At 31.1% G+C, this 26176-nt stretch overlaps 1 protein-coding gene across 1 annotated transcript; it reads right to left on the bottom strand.

The window, feature by feature from the left end:
- Positions 1–13256: 13256 nt before the first annotated feature.
- LOC127097293 (probable pectinesterase 53) lies at positions 13257–15743 on the bottom strand. The gene is made up of 5 exons (XM_051035799.1): positions 15439–15743; positions 15115–15304; positions 14817–15017; positions 13518–13753; positions 13257–13413 (listed from the first exon to the last, which is right to left on the bottom strand). Exons 1-5 carry the CDS (start codon positions 15741–15743, stop codon positions 13257–13259), a joined length of 1089 nt encoding a protein of 362 aa, XP_050891756.1.
- Between the last annotated feature and the right edge of the window lie 10433 nt (positions 15744–26176).

Below are 26176 nucleotides of genomic sequence, written 5' to 3'. Positions count from 1 at the left end.
TAACCGATGACGAATATTCTCTTTTTGGTATTCTACCCAGTAAAAAGGTATTCGTAATCTCTATTTTGTTCCCCATAGAGTTAATCCTTGATATGTTCATCCTAACCGATGACGATTTTCCTTCTCTTTGCGGTCTTCTGCCCAGAAACCGGTAGTTGTAAATCCTACTTCCCATTTGCAGAGTCTATCCTTGATATGATCATCTTAACTGATGACGGATATTCTCTTTTGGTATTCTATCCATTAACTGATAGATGTAATTCATATTTCTCCCCTTTGAGTCTATCCTTGATATGTTCATCCTAACCGATGACGGATATTCTATTTTCAGTATTCTATCCAGTTTTCGATAGATGTAATCCCTACTTTTTCATGCAGTTTATCCTTGATATGTTCATCTTAATCGGTGACGGATATCCTTCATAGTGTCCCGAGGCAAGTTTATCCTTGATATGTTCATCCTAACCGATGACAAATTTTCTTTCCTTTGAGTCTATCCTTTATATGTTCACTTTAACCAGTGACGGATATTCTCTCTCTTTGGTCTTTTGCCCAGTAACTGGTAGTTGTAAATCCTATTTTGGCTTTCTCCAGCAGATTATTCTTACCCAGTAACCGGTAACAAATACACCTCTTGGTTGCTCTCAACGACTCATCCTTGATGTGTTTACCCTAACCGGTAACGAATGTCCTCCCTGTTAGAATTTTGTTATCCCCTTACCCAGTAACCGGTGGCGGATAATATAATTCGGTTCCTCCTGTGTTGAAGATTATTTCTTCCCCAGTTGAGTTTAAGTGCGTATTTCCTTAATGAAATCGTTGTTTCCTGCTTGGGTCGAGTATTTCAATTCTGATCTACCTGCAGATGTTCTTTTTATTCCCCATCTGAGTCTTTCAATTTGATTTATTTTCATGGAATCCTCTGTGTCCCCCGGTAGTTTTAAGTCATAGCCTGGCCTACTCATAACCCGTGTATTTCCCCCAGAGTCTCTGTCTCCCCAGTGAGTTTTCCTTATGGAATGCATTTCACTCCCGCGGACTTTTAGTCTCTTCGAATTCTTTTCCTTTGTGGAAATATTTTCCCCATAGATATTATTTTTGCATTCATATCATATGCATCATGAGATCTCTTAGGGACCAAAATTTGTTTCAATATGTTGTTATTTAAGCCCATTCTACTGAGTCGATGCGAAGATTTTAACCTTCACCCCCTCAACTAGAATGTCCTTAAATAGGGGCAGCTGTAAGACCCTAATTTTGACCCTAAGATCCCTCATGCTATCTCATCATATGCATTGGCATTGGGATCACATATTGGTATCCTCCTTACACCTTTTTCATTGGGTTTGCATTGGAAGAGATCACCAAGCATCATTTGATTACATCATACTTTTTTTTCATTATTTACTATCCAAAATACCAAAAAATATGTCATTGTATAGTTTAACCCTTTTGTAGGTAGAGCACATGCTCACCTTTGATCTATCAAGCTCACGTCTAGGGTTTAAGACCCGCAATGCAAGGAGTTCAATTAAGAATTGGTTTAATATGGCTCTAAGCATCATATATGAATCCCCATGATCTTCACATGTTATTTTAATCAAGAAATCATCAAGAGTTTGGAGTTGATTTGCCTTGGAAACCCTAATTCATCTGGGTATCTTATGTAACTTCTTCCACAAGATTATTCAACCATTGATCAAATATTTCAAGGGATACTTCAAATTTCATCACCTTATTCATATATGATCCTCCATGAGTCCCAAAAGTCAAGAGAAAATCAAGCTAGCAAGTTGGTTCATGGTGGTTGACCAGAGGAAGTCAACCGATCAAAATTGGGGTTCCCTATACCCTATCTCCTACAATTTTTATCAAATGAAATGATTACAAGACCAAAGTTACTCTAAATGACATTACAAACAACTTTTATGTTGAGGTCTAGAGCTAGGTTTGCTTGGAATGTCATTTTTTATGGTGAAAGATTATAGGTCATTTTGTCTAAACCCTAATTTGGAGGTCAACTTCCCAAGGTCATAACTTGCTCAATTTTTAGGATATGAAATCTATTCAAGTTTCATGATCAAATTCAATATGTGTACTTAAACTTTTATGTCTGGAGGAAGAGCAAATTCAACTTTTAAATGCATGTGATATGAGGAGACATTATAGGTCATTTTGGACTCATGCCATTGAACAAGTGATTTTCCTCAACTTCTAAAATGCATAACTCCTTCATGATAAATCCAAATGAGGTGAAATTTGTGACTAATTTTAAGTATTTTGAGAGAGATATAACTTTGATGAAGGAACTTTTCTTATTTGAAGCTCATATAAAAGGTTAGCCAAGGTGGAAGAAGTGAACATATGGCTTGACACTTAGAATTGTTTTTGATATGTTTGATTTTCTAAACTTCAACCTCAAAATTCATCATGATCAAAGCTTCTAATGAAAAAGTGTTCAACATGAAAGTTGTTCCTCTTGACCTAACCTTTTCAAAAAGATCAGTTTCATCCCATTTGGACAAAGTATGAGTGACTTTCACGTGGATTAGAGTTGGATCACCATTTGGCATAATCGAACTTGCATCTTCCATAGACAAATGCATGGCCTTCTAACATGACTTCATCAATGTTTGTACACAATTTTGGACCTGATTGAATGATTATACGAGCCTCTCACACTCCCATGCATCCATGCAAAGGAAAATGCTATTTTTGGAGTTTTGAAAGAAGTGTACAATTATCAATGCTTTGGCTATAAATAGAACCCTCCATGATCAGAACTAAGGACACTTGTGCACCAGCTTTGAATCCCCAACCCTAAACCCTCTCATTCAAAGGATAACCTTGAGGATTTCCATTGGAAATTGAGTTTGAATCTCCACTATTTTGATATTCAAATCTCCAAGAGTCCTGCTTCCTTTTTGATCCAATTCTACTCTATCAAGCATCCAGAGTAAGGCTAAGTGAAGTTGGAAGCAAGATCGTGGCCATCTGACTCTGCAGTGGAGGTGATTTTCTCATTTTTTTCATTTCTTAAATTCTCACTCAATTCTCCATAATTCTTCTTGAGTTTTGGCTGTCTGAAGTCCTACCAATGTAGGCAAGAAGATTGAGTTTCTTTGAGGTCAAATCAAAACAACTCAGATCATGATCCTCAAATTTAAACTCCCTGAATCTTTCAATATACTTGGAGTTAGATGAAATTGAGGTCAGATTCGAGCTCCTGAGCATTTTTACTTTAAATTCATGTCCTCCTTTTTTATTTTGGTGATGGTTGAAGGTGGACTAGTCCACTGAGGTCCACCGTAGAAGAAGATCGGAGTTGCAGCTCCGGCGATGCGTTGGCATGTCTCAGACCATATGGTCCTCTCATTTTGTTTTAATCTCACGCGTTGGTTTTAATTTCCATCCTTGGAGTGCATTGACTAGAGTCCATTGTGGAATGCGCATTGAGATCCATTTGATATGCCATCTTAATTAATGAGGGAGATCAAGTGGTCCACGTTTTTTTGCATTTTCTATTTTTTAGTTTAATTGCTTTATTTTCATTAATTTATATTAATTTTAATATTGATCCAAAAAATATGAGACTTTCACCAAAAATTCTCAAATATTTTTCTATTTCGTTTTCTAAATTAAAATTATTTTTTGGATCATTATTAATTTTTTTATGATTTAATTGTTTTTGTGCATTTGTTTAATTGTTTAAAAATACTTTTAAGTTTCCGAAATTAATGAAATTTTTTCTCCAAGGTCCTTTGACCTTGTTTGACCTATGATAAATCTCATGGCCATTTATTTGGTGTTTTGATGAGATTTTAGGATTTTGACCAACCATAATTTAATTTAATACATTTTTTAATATATTTTATTTGTTTAATTGCAAAATAAATTGTGTTGAGCTTTTGGTATTGACTTGTTGAGTTTGACTTGTGTTGTTGGGTCTTGGTCAAGGTTGATTTGACTTTGTTGAGTTAAAATCATTGGATTTAGGGGATTGATGAAATGTACATTTCATCTCCCAAAATGAATGAATGGTTTTAATTTGATAAAAGTCCTCCTTTGACCAATTTGTGTTGATTTCATTTCCCCTCCCTCTTCATCTCAATCCCATTTTGCTCTCATTCATTTCATGGATCTATGATATCTCTATGTCCTAAGGCTAGTTGATTGCAAAATCAACATAAGTATGGATGAGATTAGGTCCACCCCTTTTGCATTTTCTTTTAATTGTGGTATATTTTAGGAGTATGGTTCATAATACCATATCTCTAACATGCATTAGCACCAAAAAATTTATTGTGCGGCCTCAAATAGTTGTGACTTCTGCATAAGTCCAATTACGATTGCTTAACATAGCGCTAAATTTTGACACAAAAGAAATATCATTCTAGTAAGTGAGATTGTAAGTCTCCCCTCTTTCATGGTATTGTGTGAAAACTTGGACTTTTTTCCTTCCTTTGGAAGATGTCTTGGTTCAAGGATCCATGCTTGTGAATAGTGGGTTGAGTGTTCTCCAAAGAATGACTTAAACAAAACAAAAGCAAAAGCAATACTAACTTCTAATCAACTAACAACTAACATTTCATTTCAAGCCATTTACTTTTATGCACTTTAAATTCAAGTTTTTATTCATTTTCTATTATTCATACATTTAACATGTTTATTTTAATGCAATTTTCATTTTGCTCACTTGAGCCATACTTTATGATTATATTTTGTTTGTATATACTTGTTTGTGTTTGTGGTCCTTTGACCTTAATGTACATAATAACAACAAAAAACCCTAAAAGACATTTGTGTGGACTGTTGGATTTGATCTGAGATATTGGACTTAGAATGAGGCAACACTCCCTATGCAAAAGGACTTTGCCAATGCCAACTTTCATGAAATCAAGTGCTTGAGAAGTGAACTTTCATATGAAGTCATCTGTTACATGGTCTTATTGAGAAGTGAACTTCCATGAAACCAAGTGCTTGATAAGTGAACCCATTTGAGTTCATCTGTTACATGGTCTTATTGAAGTTGTTACTTTGAACCTGTGTCTAATGCCTATTTCTGAAGTCATCTGATACATGGGATATTATGAAGAAGATCATGGAGTTGCTAGCTTGGATGTGGATATCTTTATTTGATGCCTTGCTCTTCATCTTGCTATTTGTGTATTGATATTGCTTGATTCTAAAGTCCAAGGGAAAATTGGGTTTCTATATGACACTCTTGTCTATTGGATTGCATCCCATTGGTAAGATCTTTTCAACTTTTAACTTTTAAATTTGTGCTTAGGATTAGTCTCTTCATCTCCTCCCCACTTCTTTAATTTCAAATCTCTCCCCACTTTTCAAAAATCTTCTTTGCTTGTGATTTCTAAACTTAGACTTTATTGCAAATTAGAAACTTTGGCCTTATGCCATTGCATTTTCAAACTATTTTCTTAATCAAACTTGTAAATGAATCTAATCATATTGACTTCAAATTTCAAAAGTAAAAAAGAACTAACACTCATTCAAACCTTTTAGACCCTTTGTGCCACTTTCAAACTTAAAATTTTGTTAAAAAGCAAATCATTCACTTTGAAATTGATACCAAGAACTACGAGGTTTTTATCCCTCATTTTATGTTGGTACGTAGGCACAAGTCCAAAGGTCTTGTCAAACACAAAAATATAATTAATGAATTCTTTTCTTATCCCCACATTCTATTTATTGCAAACATCATTTTGTACAAAAACACATATGCACACAAAAAGGGCTCCCTATGACTACCTAAGACACTTTGGATGCTAACACATTCCCTCTGTGTAACCAACCCCCTTACCTGTAATCTCTGGCATTTTATTAGTTTTGATTTGAAAACTTATTATCTTTGGGTTTTATTCGTATTTTTCCCTTTTCCCTTGGAAACAATAAAAGCATGGTGGCGACTCTGGTTTTATTGACGTTAAGTTTATCCATAGTGTAATGGTCATGAATTTACCGCTACAGTATCATGGTAAACCGTATATAACTCTAGTTGATAAATAAAAATAGAAGTTCCATCAGATAGTGCAGGTGGGAAAGAGATAAGTGGGAGATGAGCCCGTGCTCCTCTGAAATACTTAAGGTGTGGAGAGTTAGGCCATAATGGTGCTGAGTGTAAGAGTGTAAATCAAACGTGTTTCAAGTGTGGGAAACAAGAGAAACTTATTGTTGAGTTCAAGAGTAATGTTTCGACTTCATACAACTGTGGTGAACTTGGACATATTAGTACATAGTCAGAAACCAAGGAAGGCGCCAGCTTCCACGCAAGCTCATGGTAGATTGTTTGCTCAGAGTGGTGTAGATGTCTCGAGATTAGATAATTTGATTCAAGGTACGTGATTTATTAACGGTGTTTTTCTGATTTCTATGATTGAGACTAGTGAAACACATTCATTTATATCTCTTGATTGTGTTGACAAGTTGAATCTTAAAGTGTCTTCTATGATTAGAAGTATGGTCGTTGATACCCTAACTAATTATTCGATGACTGCTTCATTAGTGTGTTTAAATTGTCCTTTGACCATTTATGGTAAAGACTTTGGAGTTGACTTGATCTATTTGCCTCTGAGTCAAATCAATGTGATTTTTGGGATAAACTTGCTACAGTTCAACCGCGTGTATATCAACTATTTTGACAAGACTATGTTGTTTCCTGAATTCGAAGATAGTAAGGGTTCAAGATTTATGTCCGCTTGTCATGTTGAGATGTCTTTGAGTGAGGATGATTCGTGATGTTCGCTTATTTATAGTGAAGATCGATGTTGTGTTTAGTGATATGTCAGTGGTATGTAGGTTTCCTAATGTGTTTCCTGAGGACGTTTGTGACTTGACACCATAGCAAGAAGTTGATTTCCCCATATATTTAGTACCTGGTAATAGACCTATATCGATAGAACCGTACAAGATTTCTGCATCAGAGTTGAGTGAGCTAAAGAAGAATTTAGAAGATTTGCTTGAGAAGATGTTTGTTAGACCTGGTGTGTCACCATGGGGAGCGTATGTCTAGTTGGTTAAGAAGAAAGATGGTAGCATGAGGTTATGTGTTGGTTACCCATAACTAAATAAGGTTACGATTAAGAATAAGTATCATCTTTCGAAAATTGATGATCTTATGGATCAATTGGTTGGAGCTTGTGTTTTCAGTAATATTTCTAAGGGAATGTTTGCTTATGTTATTTATTATTTGCTTAAAGTATTTAGACACATAAAATATTTTTGGTTATTGTACTCAATAAAGTGCTACGACTCTATGGCTACGTATCTTCATGTTAGAATAAAGCTCAGAGCATTGTAGTTCTTCTAAAAATGTTTGTTTGTTTGGTTATTTTTAGATTATTGAAAGTTCTCAACGCTTCGGGGGAGAAGAAATGTTTGATTTAGAAAATGTCTCAATCCACAAGGGTAAAGGACTTTAAATTTTAACTGTATGAAGTTGATTTTAATTAATTTGGTAATTGAAAAATGTTAGACTTAATTTAATTAGAAATTTATTTAAATTATATATATATATATATATATATATATATATATATATATATATAATTTCATTTGAGAATATTAAACATGATTGATTGAAAAAGAAAATTTGATATGATCTTGATTAAATTCTAATTAATCCTAATAATGTCTAAATGCTAACCCTAAAACTAATCGTTTAACTTTTCTAATAAACCCCCATCATAAAACATATTTTTTGTATTTTTTTAATTATTAATTAGAAATAATATAAAACCTTAATTATTAAAATTAATTATTAACTAATTGAGTTAACTATTGATTAAATTCTAATTATAAAAATTAATTTATAAAACTACTTATTAAGAAAATAAGTTAAATTAATTAAATTAAATAAGAAAGGCAAGGAGGTGTATTTCATGTTCAAATAGTAATCGGCTAAGTAAAGTGGGTGTGAAAAGCAATTGGGCAGAAGTCCATCTTTTAGTGAGTGTAGTAGTAAATTCATGACCATCAAGCTATGGATAAGTTTAACGTCAATAAAACCAGGTCGCCACCGCGCTTTTATTGTTTCCAAAGGAAAAGGGAAAAGTACGAAAAAAACTCAAAGATAAGAAGTTTTCAAATCAAAACTAATAAAATGCCAGAGATTACAGGTAAGGGGGTTGGATACACAGAGAGAAGGTGTCAGCACCCAAAGTGTCATAGGTACTGATAGGGAGCCCTTTTTTTATGTGTGTATGTGTTTTTTGGTATATATATGATGTTTTGGAAAAAAATAGAGTGTGGGGATGAGAAAAAAATTCATTGATTATATTTTGTGTTTGACAAGACCTTCAGTCTTGTGCCTAGGTACCAACATAAAAATGAGAGATCAAAACCTCGTAGTTCGCGGAAAAAATTTCAAAGTTGGTGAATTGTTTTTAACAAAAGTTTTAAATGAAAAGGTACAAAGGGCCAAAATTTTGAATGAAGTTGTTAGTTATTTTTATCTTTTTGAAATTTTAAGTCAATATGATTAAGTTTATTTATAAATTTAATTTAGAAAAGATTTACAAATTCAATGGCATAAGGCCAAAGTTTCTAATCATTAAAACAAAGTCTATGTTTAAAATCAGAGGCAAAGAAGGTTTTTAAAAAGGGGGAGATTTTGAAATTTAAGAAGTGGGAGGAGATGAAGAGACTATCCTAAGCATAAATTTAAAAGTTAGGGGTTGAAAAGATCTGACCAGTGGGATGAAATCCAACAGATAAGAATGTCATATAGAAACCCATTTTCCATTGGACTTTAATCAAGCAATAATCATTAAGCAATAAGCATTTATCTAGATATCATATCAAGGCATCAAATAAAGATAGTCACATCCAAACAAGCACTTCCAATAGCTAGCAGTCTTCTTAGAATTCTAATGCATCAGATGAAATATTCCTTGATCAACTCAGAACAAAGCATCAGACACAAGATCAAAATAACAATTAAGTACAAAGACAGAGTAGCAAATGGATTCAAACAAATCCCAAGGCTTGTATCATATGAAGGCTCAATTCAAGATAGCTTAGTCTCAGAATGTTGGCATTGGCCAAGTCCTTTTGCACAGGGAATTTAGCCTAATCCAAAGTCCAAAAATTCAGATCAAGTTCAACAGTCCAACAAATGTTTTTTTAGGGTTTTTGTTGTTATTAGGTATTTTAAGGTCCTAAGACCACAAACAAAACCAAAATACACAAACAATATATACAATCATAAGATATGGCTCAAATGAGCAAAGTTAAAATGAGATAAACATAAACAAGTTCAATGAAATATAAATGGAAATAAATGATAAATGACTAAAATTTAAATTGCATAAAGTAAATGACTTGAAAGTAAAGAAATATTAACAAGAGTTAGTCAAATGTTAGTTAAAAGTTAGTCAAATGTTAGTGGTGATTTTTAATTGATTAAGTCATTCTTTGGGGAATACTCAACCATTCATTCACAAGTAAGAATCCTTAAACCAAGACATCTTCCATGAGAAGGTCTCTAACTTGGATAATTCAACAAGTATGCCACTAGTACTCATGAAAGAAAAAAAGATCGAGTCTCCATACAATGCCATGAAGAATGGGAGAATTACAATCTCACTTACTAGAATGTTATGCCTTGAGGGTCAAATTTGGCTCTATGTTAAGCAATCGTAATTGGACTTATGTAGAAGTCACAACTATCTGAGGCCGGACAATAAGAATTTAGGTGTTAATGCATGTTAGAGATTTGGTATGAAAAATCAAACTCCTAAAACATACCACACCCTAAAAGAAAAGATAAAAAAGGAGGGACCTATCTCAGTCACACTTGTATTGATTCATCTGACACAAGGTCATTGATGAACCAATTAGCTCTTAGACATTAGAGATTTCATTGGTCAAATGAGGGGATGGGGAAGAATGGGGATGAAGATGGGGAGGGAGGGAAAGATAGAAACACAAATTAATCATGGAAGGAATTTCATCAAATCAAAACCATCCATTCATTTTGGGAGATGAAATGTACATTTCATCAATCCCCTAAATCTAATGGTTTTGATCCAACAAAAGTCTAATGAACCTGACTAAGACCCAAACAGAAAGTCAAACATCACAAGACCATAAAAATGGCTCAACAATATTTTTAAACATTTAATCAATTCAAATTCAATTTAAAAAAGAATTAAAATACATTTTAATTTGGTCAAAATCTAAAATCCCTTCAAAACACCAAATAAATGGCCAAAGGATTTATCCTAGGTCAAATGAGGTCAAATGACCTTAGACAAAAAATTTCACTATTTTTGGAAAGTCAGAAGTATTTTTAAACATTTAAAAATATGCACAAAAACATTTAATTCTTGCAAAATATCATAATTAATCCAAAAAATAATTTTAATTCAGAATATGGAAGAGAATTTTTTTTAATGATTTTGATGAAAGTCCCATATATTTTAGATTATAATTAAATAAAATAGAAGGATTAAACATAAAATCAGAATTTAAAATAAAATAAGAAAAAACAAGTGCCATGAGATCTCCCTCATTAATTGAGGTGACATATTTGATGACCACGCGTGTGGTGTCTATCATACATCCAAGTCAACGCGCTGCAAAGTGGGTAATGTAAACCAAATGACAGGATTAGACCATTGGATCATAATCATATGGATGTGAAGCGGTCAACACATCACCAGAGCCCTAGCTCCGATCATCTTCTCCGGTGGACCTCACCAGACTGGTCCACTTTCAACTTAATGAAAAGTGAAAAACAAGGACACTACTTCAAAGATAAAATGCTCAGGAACTCGAATCGGGCCTCAAGTTTCTCCAATTCCAGGTTAATGATGATCAAATTATGCATGTTTTTATATTTCACATTCAATTACCTTTGTTTCTTTACCTTCCTTTTCACCTTGTGATACGTCTTACTTACTTTTTTTATGAACTCCTTATACAATAAGATTAAGGAAAATGTAGATGAAGCAACACTTGATGATGAATGAAATATCATCACAGTCAGCGTTACACAATATTATTATTATGTAGTGTTGTTATTTGTGTTGTTATCCAAATGTTTAGGATCAAAGCACTAGGATCTGTATGATAATTGTATGCGTTATAGTGCAGGAATTAGAAATTACCCCTGAATTGAATCCACAACCATTACCTCATGTTCCTTCTGCAAAGACAGTTACTTAAATTTGATTTCTTTTTAAGACATGTATATTATATTTTAATTTGAATTTACACAACATGGATGATTTGTTTTGACGTTGTATTTTGATTAAGACTTGGAAACTCCTGAAAAACAACCACAACCAGTCATTTCTATCAACCCTAGAAAAAGAGGTGAACTTCATGGGTCGAGCGAGTCATCCACTTTTAAAGAGCTTGCTGAAGGAGAATATTTTTCAACCAGACTATGTCGCAAACATGTTAAGATGGAGAAGAAGTAATTTATTATATGTTGTTTCAGTCCCTCCCAATGCCTATGTTTCCTACTACCAAACTTATCCACTCCCTTTTTCATATTTCTTATTTGAATATTACCCGTTTGTAACAAGTTTATGTTATGTAATATGTATCATTCCTGTAATTTTTTTCTCGAAACACAGACACACAATTTCACTTCATACATCAGTTTCTAAATCAGCTGTATGAGTTTTTCTCATATTCGCCTCATCCTGATTAATTACTTTTTCTATCTTGTGTCAATCACAATTTATTATTGGTTGTTTCACATATAAATCAGAATCATTTTATATAACATGGTCCATTCATAGTTTTGTTTTTTATGTTTTCGTATAAATCAAAATTATTTTACATAATATATGAATTGTTTTACTATTATCTTTTTCCATAATTAAATGATGGTTAACATTTCATAAACTAGCGTATCTATAATATTATTATCTAGTTTTATAGTTATTTAAGTCTGATTTCTTACAACCCATAAACATCATTAATTATTCTCAAGACTGTTTATGTTATGTTGAACTTGGATCATCTTAAACTTTTCCTAATTGATTCCATATCTAAGTATCTCCATGACCCTTGAACATATCTTAGTCTTAATCATACTTAACTATTCTTGATCCATAATAATCACAATCTTTTCTTAACTAATATTGTGTATCTTCAAAACATACAATAAGCCTTTATAAAGTATGTTAGGTTATCTAAATTAGAGTTTACTAGTTTTAGAATATTTTTTTTTGGACTTTTTACAATGTGTGACTCGATTCATCAAAATCCATATCAAGTTACAATGTGGAAATTCTGAAAATAAGACTATGTGAATCAATTCATTAAAACTTGGTTCACTCATGTGATTCTACAAAATTCAAATTTTTAAATATTTCTCTCGAACTTCAATCATGTTTTTTAAGAAATTAATTTGGTGGTAAACCAGTAGCTTTTAAATTGATCCTTAAGTTGAAGGGAAGTAAAACTATTTTTCAAGAATCAATAGCTCTTGAAGAAATTAATTTGGTAGTAAACCAGTAGCTCTTGAATTCTAGTTACAAGTAAAATGTTATTTCACAAACACAACATACATATCAAGTTTTGATCCTATGAAAATTTGAATCGATTCCCATAAAAATGTGAATCGTTTCATGCTAAAGAACACCCACTTTTTAAATCAACAACTTTTAAAAAATACATCATAAAAATAGTTATTCATCATTAAATAGATATTTAATTAGTAAAATAATAGATGCAACTAGCCGTCTATAAAGTAAGGTGAGTTTTTAAATTGGAACTTTTAATTACATCCATTGATTTTAATTTAATTGTTATAACTATTACAATCAATTATTAGCAATGTCATCAACTTTTTTTTATCATAGAAGGGACTTATTTCTTTTTTATAAAGTTTATGAGGTGTCATGAGTTTTCCTTATTAACGAAACATAAATGCTCTTCAAATTAAATCTTATTAAAACATTTTGAGATGATTAAAAACATTTTGAGAGGATTAAGTCTTAATAGAAGAAATGAATGAATACAATTCATTATTTTCTTTAAAGCTTTAACAAAAAAAAATGTCAATAGAATAAAACTCGATAAAGGAGAAAAGAATACAATAGATGAAAAAAAACAAAAAATTATTATAAAATCTGAAAAGACAATCAACATCAGTTCCTAAAGAAAATTTAAATAGATAAACAATATTAAAGTGTAGGATTAACATGCATGTTCATTATATATTTTACTATTAGTAAATAGTAAATTAAAGTATTATTGTTAGAAATAGAAATATTATTTTAATTAGGGTTGATAAGCCAAGTTTCTCCTTCAATAAAATGAATTTCGATAAATGGTTGAGCCTCTTCATCGGTTAGGTTTCGTGCCCACGGAGCTCTTCCAGAAAAATTAGATCCAGGTCCACTACATTTATATTCACCATAGTATATTGTGTTGCTGCATTTATTTATATACAAATATATATAATTAGTCATTGTGTTTAATGAAAAAATTGTATAAAGTGGAGAAATTGATCAAAGAATATTAATTATAATACTCACGGATAGTGTGTTCCATTCATAGTATCTTCCCATCCTTTAGGAAGAACAATCTCTTTCATATTGGTGTAAGAGTAAATGACTCTTGAATATTCTCCCCATGGTCTGCCAAGATAAATATGTCCACTACCTTTTACCTCACATTTTTTAAAAGAAAATCCAGTATCTAATGATGAACTCGATCGTTTTTGAGCAGTAATATAGCCTATATTCGTAGCAATTGAATTGATAGTGCATTCCTGAAATGAATCAGAAATTAAACCAGGTCTCTTTTGTTGTTTATACAATGACAGTGTTTAATCAATGTATTTCAGAGACAAAAATGATTAACACATATAATATACCTCTTTTTTCCTAAATTGTATGTATTCTAATAAAATTTGTTTGATTCAAATTATGTTATTTTACATTATCATTAAATTATTAATATTTTTTCTTCTATGCCCCTCAATATTAATTACTTATCCTATCTTAATTCCTTTAGTTTACATTTTTTTATAGGATTAATGAAAGATACATTTATAAAATTACTCATAATTACTATTTTCTATATAATATTAACTAAAATTTTAATTTTTGTAAAATTATCAAGATATATTTTGAGGGATTATTAATAACTTTCATCGAAATAATACAGTGGCATGTCATTGAAACAGCTTGTATGAATCTATTTCAGGAGCAGACTTTCATTAATAAAAGAGCAAAAAGATAAGGGAATAAAATCAAACAATAATTTTACTTTTTATCCCAAGACTTTTTACTTCACCAAATCATCTTTGCCCACTTTAATAAACATATCTAGCACTCAGATATATGTTAGTAATATATAATTTAATCTATTGTCAAACTTAAATTTGAGATCCTAAAAATATTTAACAAATTATATATTTAAAGTATTAATGTTTTGTAAAAAAATTATTTTTCTATATTTATTAATTATATAGTCAATTGTTGTTCACATAACTATTAATATGATCAGAATGTCTCTTTAGTTTTATCTCAGAACCAATTTTAAAATATTGTTTTCAATTCAGTTTGGTTGAGAAAAGTCTATAGGAAAAAGATTAATTTGATGAGAATATTTTCTGCAATACATTTTACATGACATATTTTATCCAAAAGTGTCTCATAAAATAATAAAATTTATCAAAACAAAATAAATATAAAGTAATTTTATATGATGTATAAAGTTTCTATTTATTTTGGACCTTAGTTAAGTCTATTGTTCAATTTAGAATTTAGTAGTGGTAGAATACATGTTAAATCTATTGTTCAATTTAGAATTTAGTAGTGGGAGAATACCTCATATAAGGACCTTCCAAAACCAAAGATAAAATCAATAGCGCCTTCTATGAAGCAATTTTTGAAAAAGTGAAGACCTTTGTGATCATATAAGGTGTCTTGAACTCCAAAAAATGAACATCCGTAAAATGCAGCTTTGTTTCCAGAGATGCGAAGAGCAACAGCTTGTTCTACTTTCTTTCCAAAATATGAAGCACTGTTCTGTTTAACAAATAAATAAATCTAGTGAACAACTATCTTTATCATTATTATTTTTCACTATATAATAAGAGCATAAATTAATTTATTATGTAATTACCTCAAATGTAATGTTGATGGCGATAAAATAGTCAGCATTCACCGCAACCGTTGGGGTATTGAACGTCCCCAATGGATGTCCATCACTTCCAATGGTAGAACTTGAATCATTCCAAGAAATAACTGAAAGATTCGTTGCATCCCCCAAAAAAGTTATGAAAGGTAATGTTTTGGGGATCACAATTTTCTCCCTAAATGAATTGATCATCAAAACAAATTACACAACTTCAACAAAAATAATTTCAATTTAACTACATCATAAAATATACCAAAAGATAAAATGTTAAAAATTAATAAGTTGAGTTATAATGAGCATTGTTATTACCTATAAACCCCTGGTCCAATCAACAAAATAACTCTCCTAGTGTTTTGTAGTTGAATGCTACTAAGAGCTTCTGTAATGGTCGTGAAATTAGAATTACCATCTTGACTAATAGTTATTTGAATTTTTTTACTCTCAGCTTCCCTCAACTTTAAATCAAGACTTTGTGGTTTAATGACATTCATATTCAATTTGTTTACTAATATGTTTCTTTTTTTATAATTAGGCTTAAGAATATTTAATTCAAAAGTCAAGTGAAAAGTTGAAAACAAAACTAAAATGAGAAGGAAATTAAATTTTGAAACCATGATAGTAATACTTTGTTTAAATTCAAGACAGAATAACTTTGGAATTATAAAGAAATACACATATTAATATATAGAGAGAGACACATATATATGATTATCACTATTATAATAATATATCTCATTTTTAAGTTAATAGAAAAATAAATGAATATAACATGACACATGATATTAATGAATATAGTAATGTGGTAAATAAATTATATGTGGCATTCACATAAATTTGATGAAATTTATCACAGTAGGTAATTCATTTTCAAAAATACTAAAAATAGTTATATGCTCAAAAATGAATTTATTGTATGAATCCTAAGATTATAAAGAAAATGTAAATATTAAAGAGAATCTTAACTTCCTTCAACTTTATTTTTTAGTTTTGTTTTTTAACTTAGAAATGAAAATCCTAAGATTAGAAAGAAAATGTACACAAAATGATGAGATTTGTTTGATTTTTTTTCCTTTTCATTATTAATTTTAATTGTAATGAAGTAGTATCAATAACACATTTCTAAATAACACATTTCTATTTCATATGTCTCAAAATTTAATTAATTTCTTCATAACTATTAGTAAGTGTGAGAAAAAAGTTCAAATTAATTAGGGTAGGTGAGTTCAAATTAGTTTGATAAGCAAAGGACCAATAGAAAGAATACAAAAGATACTCAACCCAATAAAAAAACAAGATCTTAACAAAGCAAGGCAAGGATTTAAAATTCAGTATGCTAGTTTATAATGAAAATTCCTTCTAGATTTTGTGACTAACCAGTCCCAAACCAGTAGTTTAATGCGATACAAGGACAAAGCAACATTTTTAAAACACCTTTAAATAAGACATCATTCTGACTAAGTCAAATCATCCAATAAACTTTTCACGAAGACTTAATCTAAAGAGTCTAGAGTTATCTAAAAGTAACATAATACAAGACTTACATTGTTTTCAAAATCAAATGTACAAATTTACATTGTTCTCGTCAACACATAATACAAGATTTATATTGTCTTCATCAACAAATGTACAAACTTACATTGTTCTCATCAACACAGAATACAAAATTTATATATTTGCACATAAAATGGAAAAAATAAATGATGAAGGGAAACTAAAGTCATTTCAGTGATACTAAAGTCATTTCAGTGATATAAATCATTTTAGTGATCAAAATGGAAAAATAAATTATCAAGAGAAACTAAAGTCGTTTCAGTGCTATAAATCTATTGTTGGAAGAAGAACATGCGTGAAATAGAAGATTGAATGTACCGCACACGTGGTGACTTTTGATGTTCGAGTGTTGATGAATGTCAATTGTTGGAAGAGTTTTGATGAGAGTTACGATGAAAATCGCTTTGGGTTTTTGCAAAGAGAATGACGATATGAAGTTAGAGTGTTGATAAATAATGAAAAATTAGAGTCTAGTTCTATGAAGTATTTCATGCAAAAGAGAAGTCAGGTGAGTTTCCAAAAAAAACTGACGTGCATGTCTTAATTAAAAATAAAAATATATAAAAAATCACCAAAACCATATTTTGAAAATACATTTAAAATAGAAATCACGCCGGTTTTTTTAGAAAAACTAAGAGATTTGAATATATAAAATTAAAAATTTAAAAGGACTTTTAAAAAAAAAATTGAAAATATTAATGCAAAATATATTACGTATTAGTTAGACCATGTAACCAGGTTAATACTAATAAAAATAAAGAAAAAAACATTAACAAAGAAAAAAAGTGAAGCTGGAAAGACTCAAATTGAGAAATAGTAATTAAACCATTGAAGAAAAAAGTAAGATGCAGTAACTGAGATTCAAAGCAAGCTCCCTTATAGCTATATTTTCTTGATTTTTAAAAAACCCCGAGGAATAGGTTGCATATATATTGTTGCGGCTGAAAAATCACAGAGTCACCACCATATTTTATTTGTTAATAAGGAACATGAAAATAATGATAAAACCTATAGTTATAGGAGAAACTATGTTTCGGGAGTAGATTAAGCAAGTGGAATGTATTAGACATTCTTCACCTCCATTGTACATAAATCGGATCATGTTCTAATTCTAAGGTTAATGTGTTTGTTTCTAAGGGAATGTTTGCCTATGTCATTTATTATTTGCTTAAGGTATTTATTTACAAATAAAATATTCTTATTCGGAGAGAAAGATTGATTAATGAAGTTAGACACAAAAAATGTTTTACGCCTCTATGCCTACGTACTTTCATGTTAGATGAATAATCAGAACATCGTAGTTCTTCTAAAATTTTTTGTTTGTTTGATTGTTTTTAGATTATTGAAAGTTCTCAACGCATTGATTATGGAGAAATATTTGATTTAGAAAATGCCTCAATCCACAAGGGCAAAGGACTTTAAATTTTAACTGTATTGAGTTGATTTTAATTAATTTGGTAATTATAAAATGTTATACTTAATTTAATTAGAAATAAAATAAAAATTATAGGCCTAAATATGGTTTACTAGTCAAAGTATGGTTTACTAGTCTACAGATCCTAATCTGACATATCTTGTGGCATGCAATCATAGCCCTAAATATGGTTTACTAGTCAAAGTATACAGGACGGAGGGTAGATATGCAAAATCAACCCAAGAGCATGGTACACACGAGTGTATGGTGTTCTAAGTGAGTCAGCAAAATGATTGGTTGCTGACCATCCACGTGAGCATTACATGGACTAAACTAGGGGAGGTATTTAAAGGAACCCCAAACTGAAACCCTTTGAACCCTAACCCTGGTTGATGAACCCTAGCTGGGTTCAGATGAACCCTAACAATCTTCCACCAAAAAACCCAAGAACCATAACCCTAGGGTTCTTATGATGAACCCTAACCCTTTTCGTGAGGAACCCTAATCCTAAGAAGATGGACATTCATCTTCTACTTCCACCAAACTCTAACCGCTGCCCTGATTTCACCCCCACCTACCCAGATCCACACTAAAGATTGGCTGGTCCATAGATCAGCCTTCCCTGAACCCTAATCAAACCCCCAAATTTCCAAAATCAAACAAAATTCCTAATTCCCCAAACCCTAATCCCTTTCAGTTTACCCTAATTTCAAAATTAAACCCTAAACTAGAACAACAATTTGTAAGACCCCAGTTTTACCCATAAGATCCCTCATGCCATCACATCAACTTGGAATTAGTATTGGGATCACACTTTAGTATCCTCCTCACCCCTTATTCATTGGATTTGCATTGAGAGAGATTACCAATCACATTTGATTGTATCATACTTTATTTTTCCTTGTTTACTAACTAAAATACCAAAAATATGTCTAGTGTAGTTTTGTTTCTTTTGTAGATAGTGTGTGCATCCTCCTGTGCCTTATCAAGTTCACAACTAGAAGTTTGAGACCCTCAATGCAAAGAATCAAACAAAGCATAAGTACAATTGAGTTCTAATCATCATATAAGACGTGGCATTCGCATAAATTTGATGAAATTTATCACAGTAAGTAATTCATTTTCAAAAATACTAAAAATAGTTATATGTTCAAAAATGAATTTCTTTTATGAATCCTAAGAATAGAAAAAAAATTAAATATTAAAGAGAATCTTAACTTCCTTCAACTTTATTTTTAGTTTTGTTTTTCAATTTTCAATTTAATATTGCACTACTACAATATCTGAGATAATAAATTATGTTGGTACGTCGATTTTAGTTAATAACTGGAGAGTTAAATCTTATCTATTGTCATATATAATTTGTTTTAAATCTCATTTTGACTGACCTGCAAAATATTGACAGAACCAGAATCATATCATTTTAATTGTAGAAATTTACCATATTCTTATCAACACATAATACAAGATTTACATTGTTTTCAAAATCAAATGTACAAATTTACATTATTCTCATCAATACATAATACAAGATTTATATTGTTTTCATCAACAAATGTACAAACTTAAATTGTTCTCATCAACACAGAATACAAAATTTTTACATATTTTCACATAAAAATGGAAAAAAAAATGATCAAGAGAAACTAAAGTCATTTCAGTGATAAAAATGAAAAAAAAATCAAGAAAAACTAAAGTTACTTCAATGATATAAATCTATTGTTGGAAGAAGAACATGCGTGAAATAGAAGACCGAGCGTACCGCACACATGATAATTTTTTATGTTCGAGTATTGATGAATGTCAATTGTTGGAAGAGTTTTGATGAGAGTTACGATGAAAATCACTTAAGGTTTTTGCAAAGAGAATGTCGATATGAAGTTAAAGCGTTGATAGGTAATGAAAGGTTAGAGTCTAGTTCTCTGAAGTATTTCATGCAAAAGAGAAATCAGACAGGTTTCCAAAAAAAACTGATGTGTATGTTTTAATTAAAAATAAAAATCTATAAAAAAAACACCAAAACGAAATATTTTGAAAATATATTTAAAATAGAAATCACGTTGGTTTTTTAGATGGGAAAATATATTGGAGTCTCCTTCAAAATTACTAGCTTTCAAATTTTGGCGGCACAGGTGTTAAAGGATCTACATAAGTAGAATCTGATACAGAAGAAACATAATCAACTCCTAATCTCTCTGGAAATTTAGGAAGATTTCTATTCGCAAATGTTAAGAGATAAATGGGATTTATCAAAACTTTTGAAACCATTTTCCTGGAAGATAAAGATACCAAATCACCACAAGATTTCCGAGAATTAATAGCTGGTGTAAAAAAAGATTCTCTAAATCGCCGAAAAAAGTTCTTCACCAAGGGAGTGGAAATAACTGGCCTAGGTGGATGTAAAAAAAGAATCAACAAAATATGCCAAGAATCCCACCTAGCTCGAAAAATTCACTAAATTTCTATCTTCAACTCCTACAAAAGTTGGGTTCTGGAATATATCTACAGGGCCCAGTTCCTCAATATTGAACCGAAAAGATGACCGAGGTAGATCATTAGGAAATTTATTTTCCCACCTTTATGGCGTGGGTAGCACATCTGAAAACCCAGAAATGCCCTCATGTCTTTTAGGAGATGCATATTTAAACACACCAAACCCCATTTTTGCCAAAATTTAGTCTGGAGATGCATCTGCGAATATTTCTGGAGTGAATTGAAGATGCATATGTGATATATTATTTGCATGTTTCTTGGCATAAGCGTTGTTCTAAGTTTGCATTTTTTATGAATTCAAAATCATTTTAATTAGAATAACATTTTGATTATTTAATTCAAACATTAATAAACATGAATATCGTAAAACAAGGTAATGCATTAATTAAAAAATATTCAATCATATTACAAACATTGTTCTCAAAGTATGGAAACAATACTAAAACATCCCAAAATACAAATAAAAGAATAACCTATTGTGTATGCCTAATCTTAAACCCAGACTCCTCCTTTGCTACCGGTAACCCAAGGCATTATGTGCATTGGTAATAATGGATTGTGCTAGGAAAACCACATCATTACCATCTCTCTCAAACAACTCAAACTCTATGTCCTCATACGTAATCCACAAGATATTCTGACATATCAATAACGCAATGACATGTCCATCCCTAGCCTACCCATTCATCCGGATCTCCTCATTAGTAGGAATAGGTGGATGTCCACGAGTGTTCGATGTCATGACTTGGTGCAAGACATTATAGAACCAAGTCATATAACCGTCCACATAAGACCATTGAATTGTGGATGACATACTCTGATATTCCTCTAGTACCAGATGGCTCTTGTAGTCCGCCAGTATGTCATCGAGGTGTTTGTGGATGATGTTGTTAGGAGAAGGCACAAAAGGGGATCTTAAAATGATATGCACACATCCAAAGTAACTCATGAATCACTCTGTCAGATACCTGCACATCAAATTCGTCCCACATGCTACCATCCAGAGTAAAATGAAATGGGCTCGAACATAACAGTGTTCTGGTGAGTGTTTTATGGTGTCCATTCAATGACATCGTGTTGAGCCCGATCAATATACACACGGAATGGCTGCACATGATCATTCCCTCTTAGTGGGAAATATAGGCAGGCATGTGGTCAATCCTCAATACTCTAGCACACGATCAAACCCGTGTATGCGGTGAAAGTGGGATAGGATACATCCCTGAACATGAATAAGAAAAAAAATAGTAACAAGTGTAAAAAAATGGTTTTAATATTAATAGTGGCTATGGAAATTACTCTCAGCATGGTGCAAGAGCCTATCATTTTCTTTGTCGTCCAAAGATGACATTCGCTCAGCTTGGAGAACAGGTATACCAAAGAGGAGCTCCTAGCTCCACTTGTAAATGGCTGACAAGTCGATGAAATACTTAAGGTATTCCACATCGACATAGGTTGCACTTTTGTCCATAAAATGGAGGTCCCAATAGGAGGAAACACCTCAAAGCACACTCTCAATGGTAAGTAACCTGTAAACCATCGTCGTCGACATTCTCGGGAAACTCCAAGTTTTCATCATAAATCTTCTCCAAGAAAGAAAATTTTCCATGTGCACCTCTGGTGCTCTCACATAAATCAAGGCATCCATTGGGTCAGCTCCCAAATAAATGACCATCATCTCTTGGGCTTCATTAGTTTGATCCTGGAATGATCAAGTAACCTTCCCCTACTGGGAAGGTGTAGAAGGGAAGTAACATAATCCAATGTGATCGTCATCTCGCCAATGGGGAAGTAGAAATATGACATTTCCTTATGCCATCTCTCAGCAAAAACCCTTGTACATCGTGGCTAATGATCTTGTATCCGGAGCAACATAAGCCTGCAAGATCGGATTATTGGAGGACACTCTGGAACCAATGATCCTTGGGCTGATAAAGCTTCAGAATTTTTATGTTGTGGTTAATAGGCTTCAATATATATATATATATATATATATATATATATATATCAGTCGCAAAGCAAGTTTTTAAAGCATATAAATAATAATCGTTAACAAAATAGCTCTCCGGCCCAAACATGCCCAACAAAATGATCTTTATACTATATATGTAAGGAGGTGTCAAAAGGTTCTCCTTGAAAAGGATCTGCAAGTGGAGGAACGCCATCATGTGCAGTAACAAGGGCTTCCTCCCGGTCTATATGATTAAGGAAGATGTGCCTCTAGGTTGAGGACCCTTATGATAGAAGGCTCATAGAAGTCGATGTTTCCCCCCTCATAAGGTATAGGGACGGTTCCTCTCCTAACTCTCGCCTGCTCATTCTGAAACCTAGCCATCTAACGTCAAATAGACACATGTTGGGTCTTACGGCCGAGTCTCAGTCTTCCGTCGTTGTTTGCAGCCATTTTTCCTGAAACAATACGAGAAAAAGACACTAGTTAGCATCCAGGAAAGTTTCGGATATGCATCTCTAAAAACCAATAAACCTCAAATTCAAAGATGCATCTCTGAAAAAACGTGTTTCTTCATCAATGGTAGAAACTGATACCAGTCTTTCCCTAATAACCCAAAATGCAATCAAATCATAGTACATGTCTCTAACAACTATTTATTATGATTTTCACTACTACCTGGGGCATTTATAACAAGTTATTTAAACTAATATATATTAAATAAAAATAAAAATAAGTTAAATGAGAAACTTAATCAAAAAAGTGTTAAGGATGAATAAGTTGAGTTGGGATTGAAATGCTTAAAGTAGAGGTAGTGCTTATCCTTGAAGAAGGTTAAAAATAAACTGGAAGTATGTTTCTACGAGCTCCAATGAAGTTGAGATTGAAAAAGTTTTAGAAAATAAAGATGAAGAAGAGGGGGGGGGGGGGGGGGGGGGGTCTGGCGCGATATATGTACATTAAACACGTTCAGAGTTGCATCTTAGTATTTCTCATGGATTTGAAATTAAGGGTTATTCAGAGATGCATCTGTGAATAAACCCTAAAATAAATATGAAAATGCATCTCCGAATTAAATTTTAAAAAAGTGAGGCAACTGTGTGTTCGGAGATGCATCTCTGACCGTGTTTAATGTATGTGCATGAAGGATTTAAACTTAGTTCAGTGTTCATGAAAACATATTGAACTGAAAAGCCGAACATGAAAAATAAGAAAGACACATGATCAAAACTGATGGCAATTTCTTTTTTCACCCCTTATGGTATGACTCACACCCTTGGTTAATTTTATATTTTCATATTTTCAAAAAACTCAAAAAATAATAATTTGTAGACTCTTGATTTGATTTTATTTGATTTTTAGTTGTATTTTCTGATATTATAATTTTATTTTAATTGTTTTTCAATTTTCCAATTATTTTCTTAAATATGAACATTGTTGATATTTTCGTATTTGTTGCTTCATTGATCTATTATATCCGTCAATTCAGATACACCCATACTAAATTAAAAAAAAAACACACACAACATAACACTTTACAAATATGCATATCCTAAAACACTAGTGCATCCAAAAATGAATCTATGATAACTGAGGATTTTTTTTGGATAATAGGATGCAAGATCAAAATTCAATTTCATTATTTTCATTTAATAAAATATTATGGAAGACAAAAGTTATTATTAATTATATAATATGTGATACTAATGACCATCTTACAATGTAAATCTCTTGGCTTTCGACAAAAATAAGAATTTATAATTTATTCTGAAGGTACAAAATTATTATCCATGAATTAAATATTTTGCCATAATTTGAAGCACTTGTACACTCTGTCGTTAATCATCAACAACTCTTGCGAGTAAAGCACTGGTTTTATATTGATGAAGACTATCAATACATTGAAGAATGTATTCCATAACATCGTCTATGTTTTTTACCATGGATGGATACTGCATGTTCGTCAAATCCATTGATGCATGTATAAGCTTAACAGTGACACCATAAGCACTGACAAAATTTGATTTACATTGAAGATAATAGTTTATTTCAGTAATATTATCAATTTGATAAATCAATTTTGTTATTAATCTATTAGTGTTGGTCGAATTTTCAATAAGAGAATCAATTATATAATCTGCGAGATCAACAAGACTTACACCTTTTGTTCCTCCAGGTTTTGAGTTGAGAATATTTGAACAATATAATGAGTCGGAGGATTATTTGCAAATAATATCTACTTCAACAACTTTATTTAAAATTGAATTGGAGGAAGAAATATATGCAAGAAGAAGCACCAACAAGAAAAAAGAGTAATGACTCATTTTTATGTTTTTCTTTTCTTATTATTATTTCTTCTTTTATTTTATTTTGTATGTTTTCCTAATTGATTTTAGGTTTAGTTTTATAGCTTTCGTTTGTCAACTTGACAACATTATAATTATAATATTTGATATGCATTGATTATTCAAATTATGGTCAATAAATGAAATTAATTATATTCCATAAAATAATGTTTTTCTTAGTATATTTCCTCTTTGTGTTTTTAATTGATTATAGACTTGATTAATTTGCAGTCATTAATTAATTCAAAATCACATGGATGAAACAATAAAAGTCTAAAATTTAATTTTCAAGCAATAGTGTTAAATCTCGCTCATAAGAGAGTTCTGTAGCTTATTATAAACTTTCTCACTCTTAAAAATTATTCTGTCAATTTACACGTAAAAGAGATTCGGTTTATTTAAAAGACTGATAAAAAATTAAAATGCTAATATTTATATGAATTAACTATTCTTGTTAAGGTCAATAAATCAAAAAAATATAATTAATGCAATTTTTTTTTGAAAAAATAATAAAATTTCATCACACGTGAATTTTGGAGACTTCAAATAATTTTATTGATATATCAAAACGTCTTTGAAAAATGGAATCAACCTTCAAATTCACACTTCTACTGTTGTATTTTCATTCTTCTTAATTGGCGTTTCTATAATCTTTTCGCATCTTTTCTTTAAAAAAGACATTTTAAATTAGTACAAAATAATAATAATATTAATGATAATATTTAGGTTTAATTACAGTTTTAATCTTTCTATTTCATATTAATTACAAAAAAATAATTATTTTTTTATTTATTTTGTTTTCAAATTTATTTATTGATTTTAAACAATTTTGATCCTTATGCTTTAAAAATTGATGATATGTTATTTTGTTTTTAATGAAATTTACAAAACTCAAAATATGTGGATATTTTTCTATTCCCTTTATCTAAAAAACAACACAAGTTTCTTCTCAGATTCATTTTCTTATTCCCTTTATCTTTTTATCAATTTTTTTTTCTATTCTAATTCTTCTTTCTTGATTTTCTCTTCAAGTTTCAAATCAAAATCCTATTAAATTACAAGATTTTCTAGATTTTCATTTAAAAAACCTATTTATTTTTTCCGGATTTCATTAAAACAAACCCATCCTAACATGGACTCTATTTATCATTATCAAAAGCGATATTTAGAAAGATAATTAAGAGAATAAAAAAGAAAAATTAAATTTTGGGATTTCAAATTATATCAGATGTGCGTGTGCGGTCTAGTGGTGAAGGTTTGAATCATTAGAGCGCATTCCTCTCAAAATCTCAT

This window comes from Lathyrus oleraceus, chromosome 1 (genome assembly GCF_024323335.1).
Source record: "Lathyrus oleraceus cultivar Zhongwan6 chromosome 1, CAAS_Psat_ZW6_1.0, whole genome shotgun sequence".
Lineage (NCBI taxonomy): Eukaryota > Viridiplantae > Streptophyta > Magnoliopsida > Fabales > Fabaceae > Lathyrus > Lathyrus oleraceus.
Note: the sequence above shows the minus strand (reverse complement) of the source record. Positions and strands in the feature narration are given on the sequence as shown.

What these genes read in the sequence shown, in the direction of transcription:
- LOC127097293 (XM_051035799.1), bottom strand. Translation starts at nt 15,743, where the DNA reads ATGGTTTCAAAATTTAATTTCCTTCTCATTTTAGTTTTGTTTTCAACT. An exon ending in CCATCAACATTACATTTGAG is followed by an intron (nt 15,018 to 15,114) that starts GTAATTACATAA and finishes TTTGTTAAACAG; the next exon opens with AACAGTGCTTCATATTTTGG. An exon ending in ATGAATGGAACACACTATCC is followed by an intron (nt 13,414 to 13,517) that starts GTGAGTATTATA and finishes AAATAAATGCAG; the next exon opens with CAACACAATATACTATGGTG.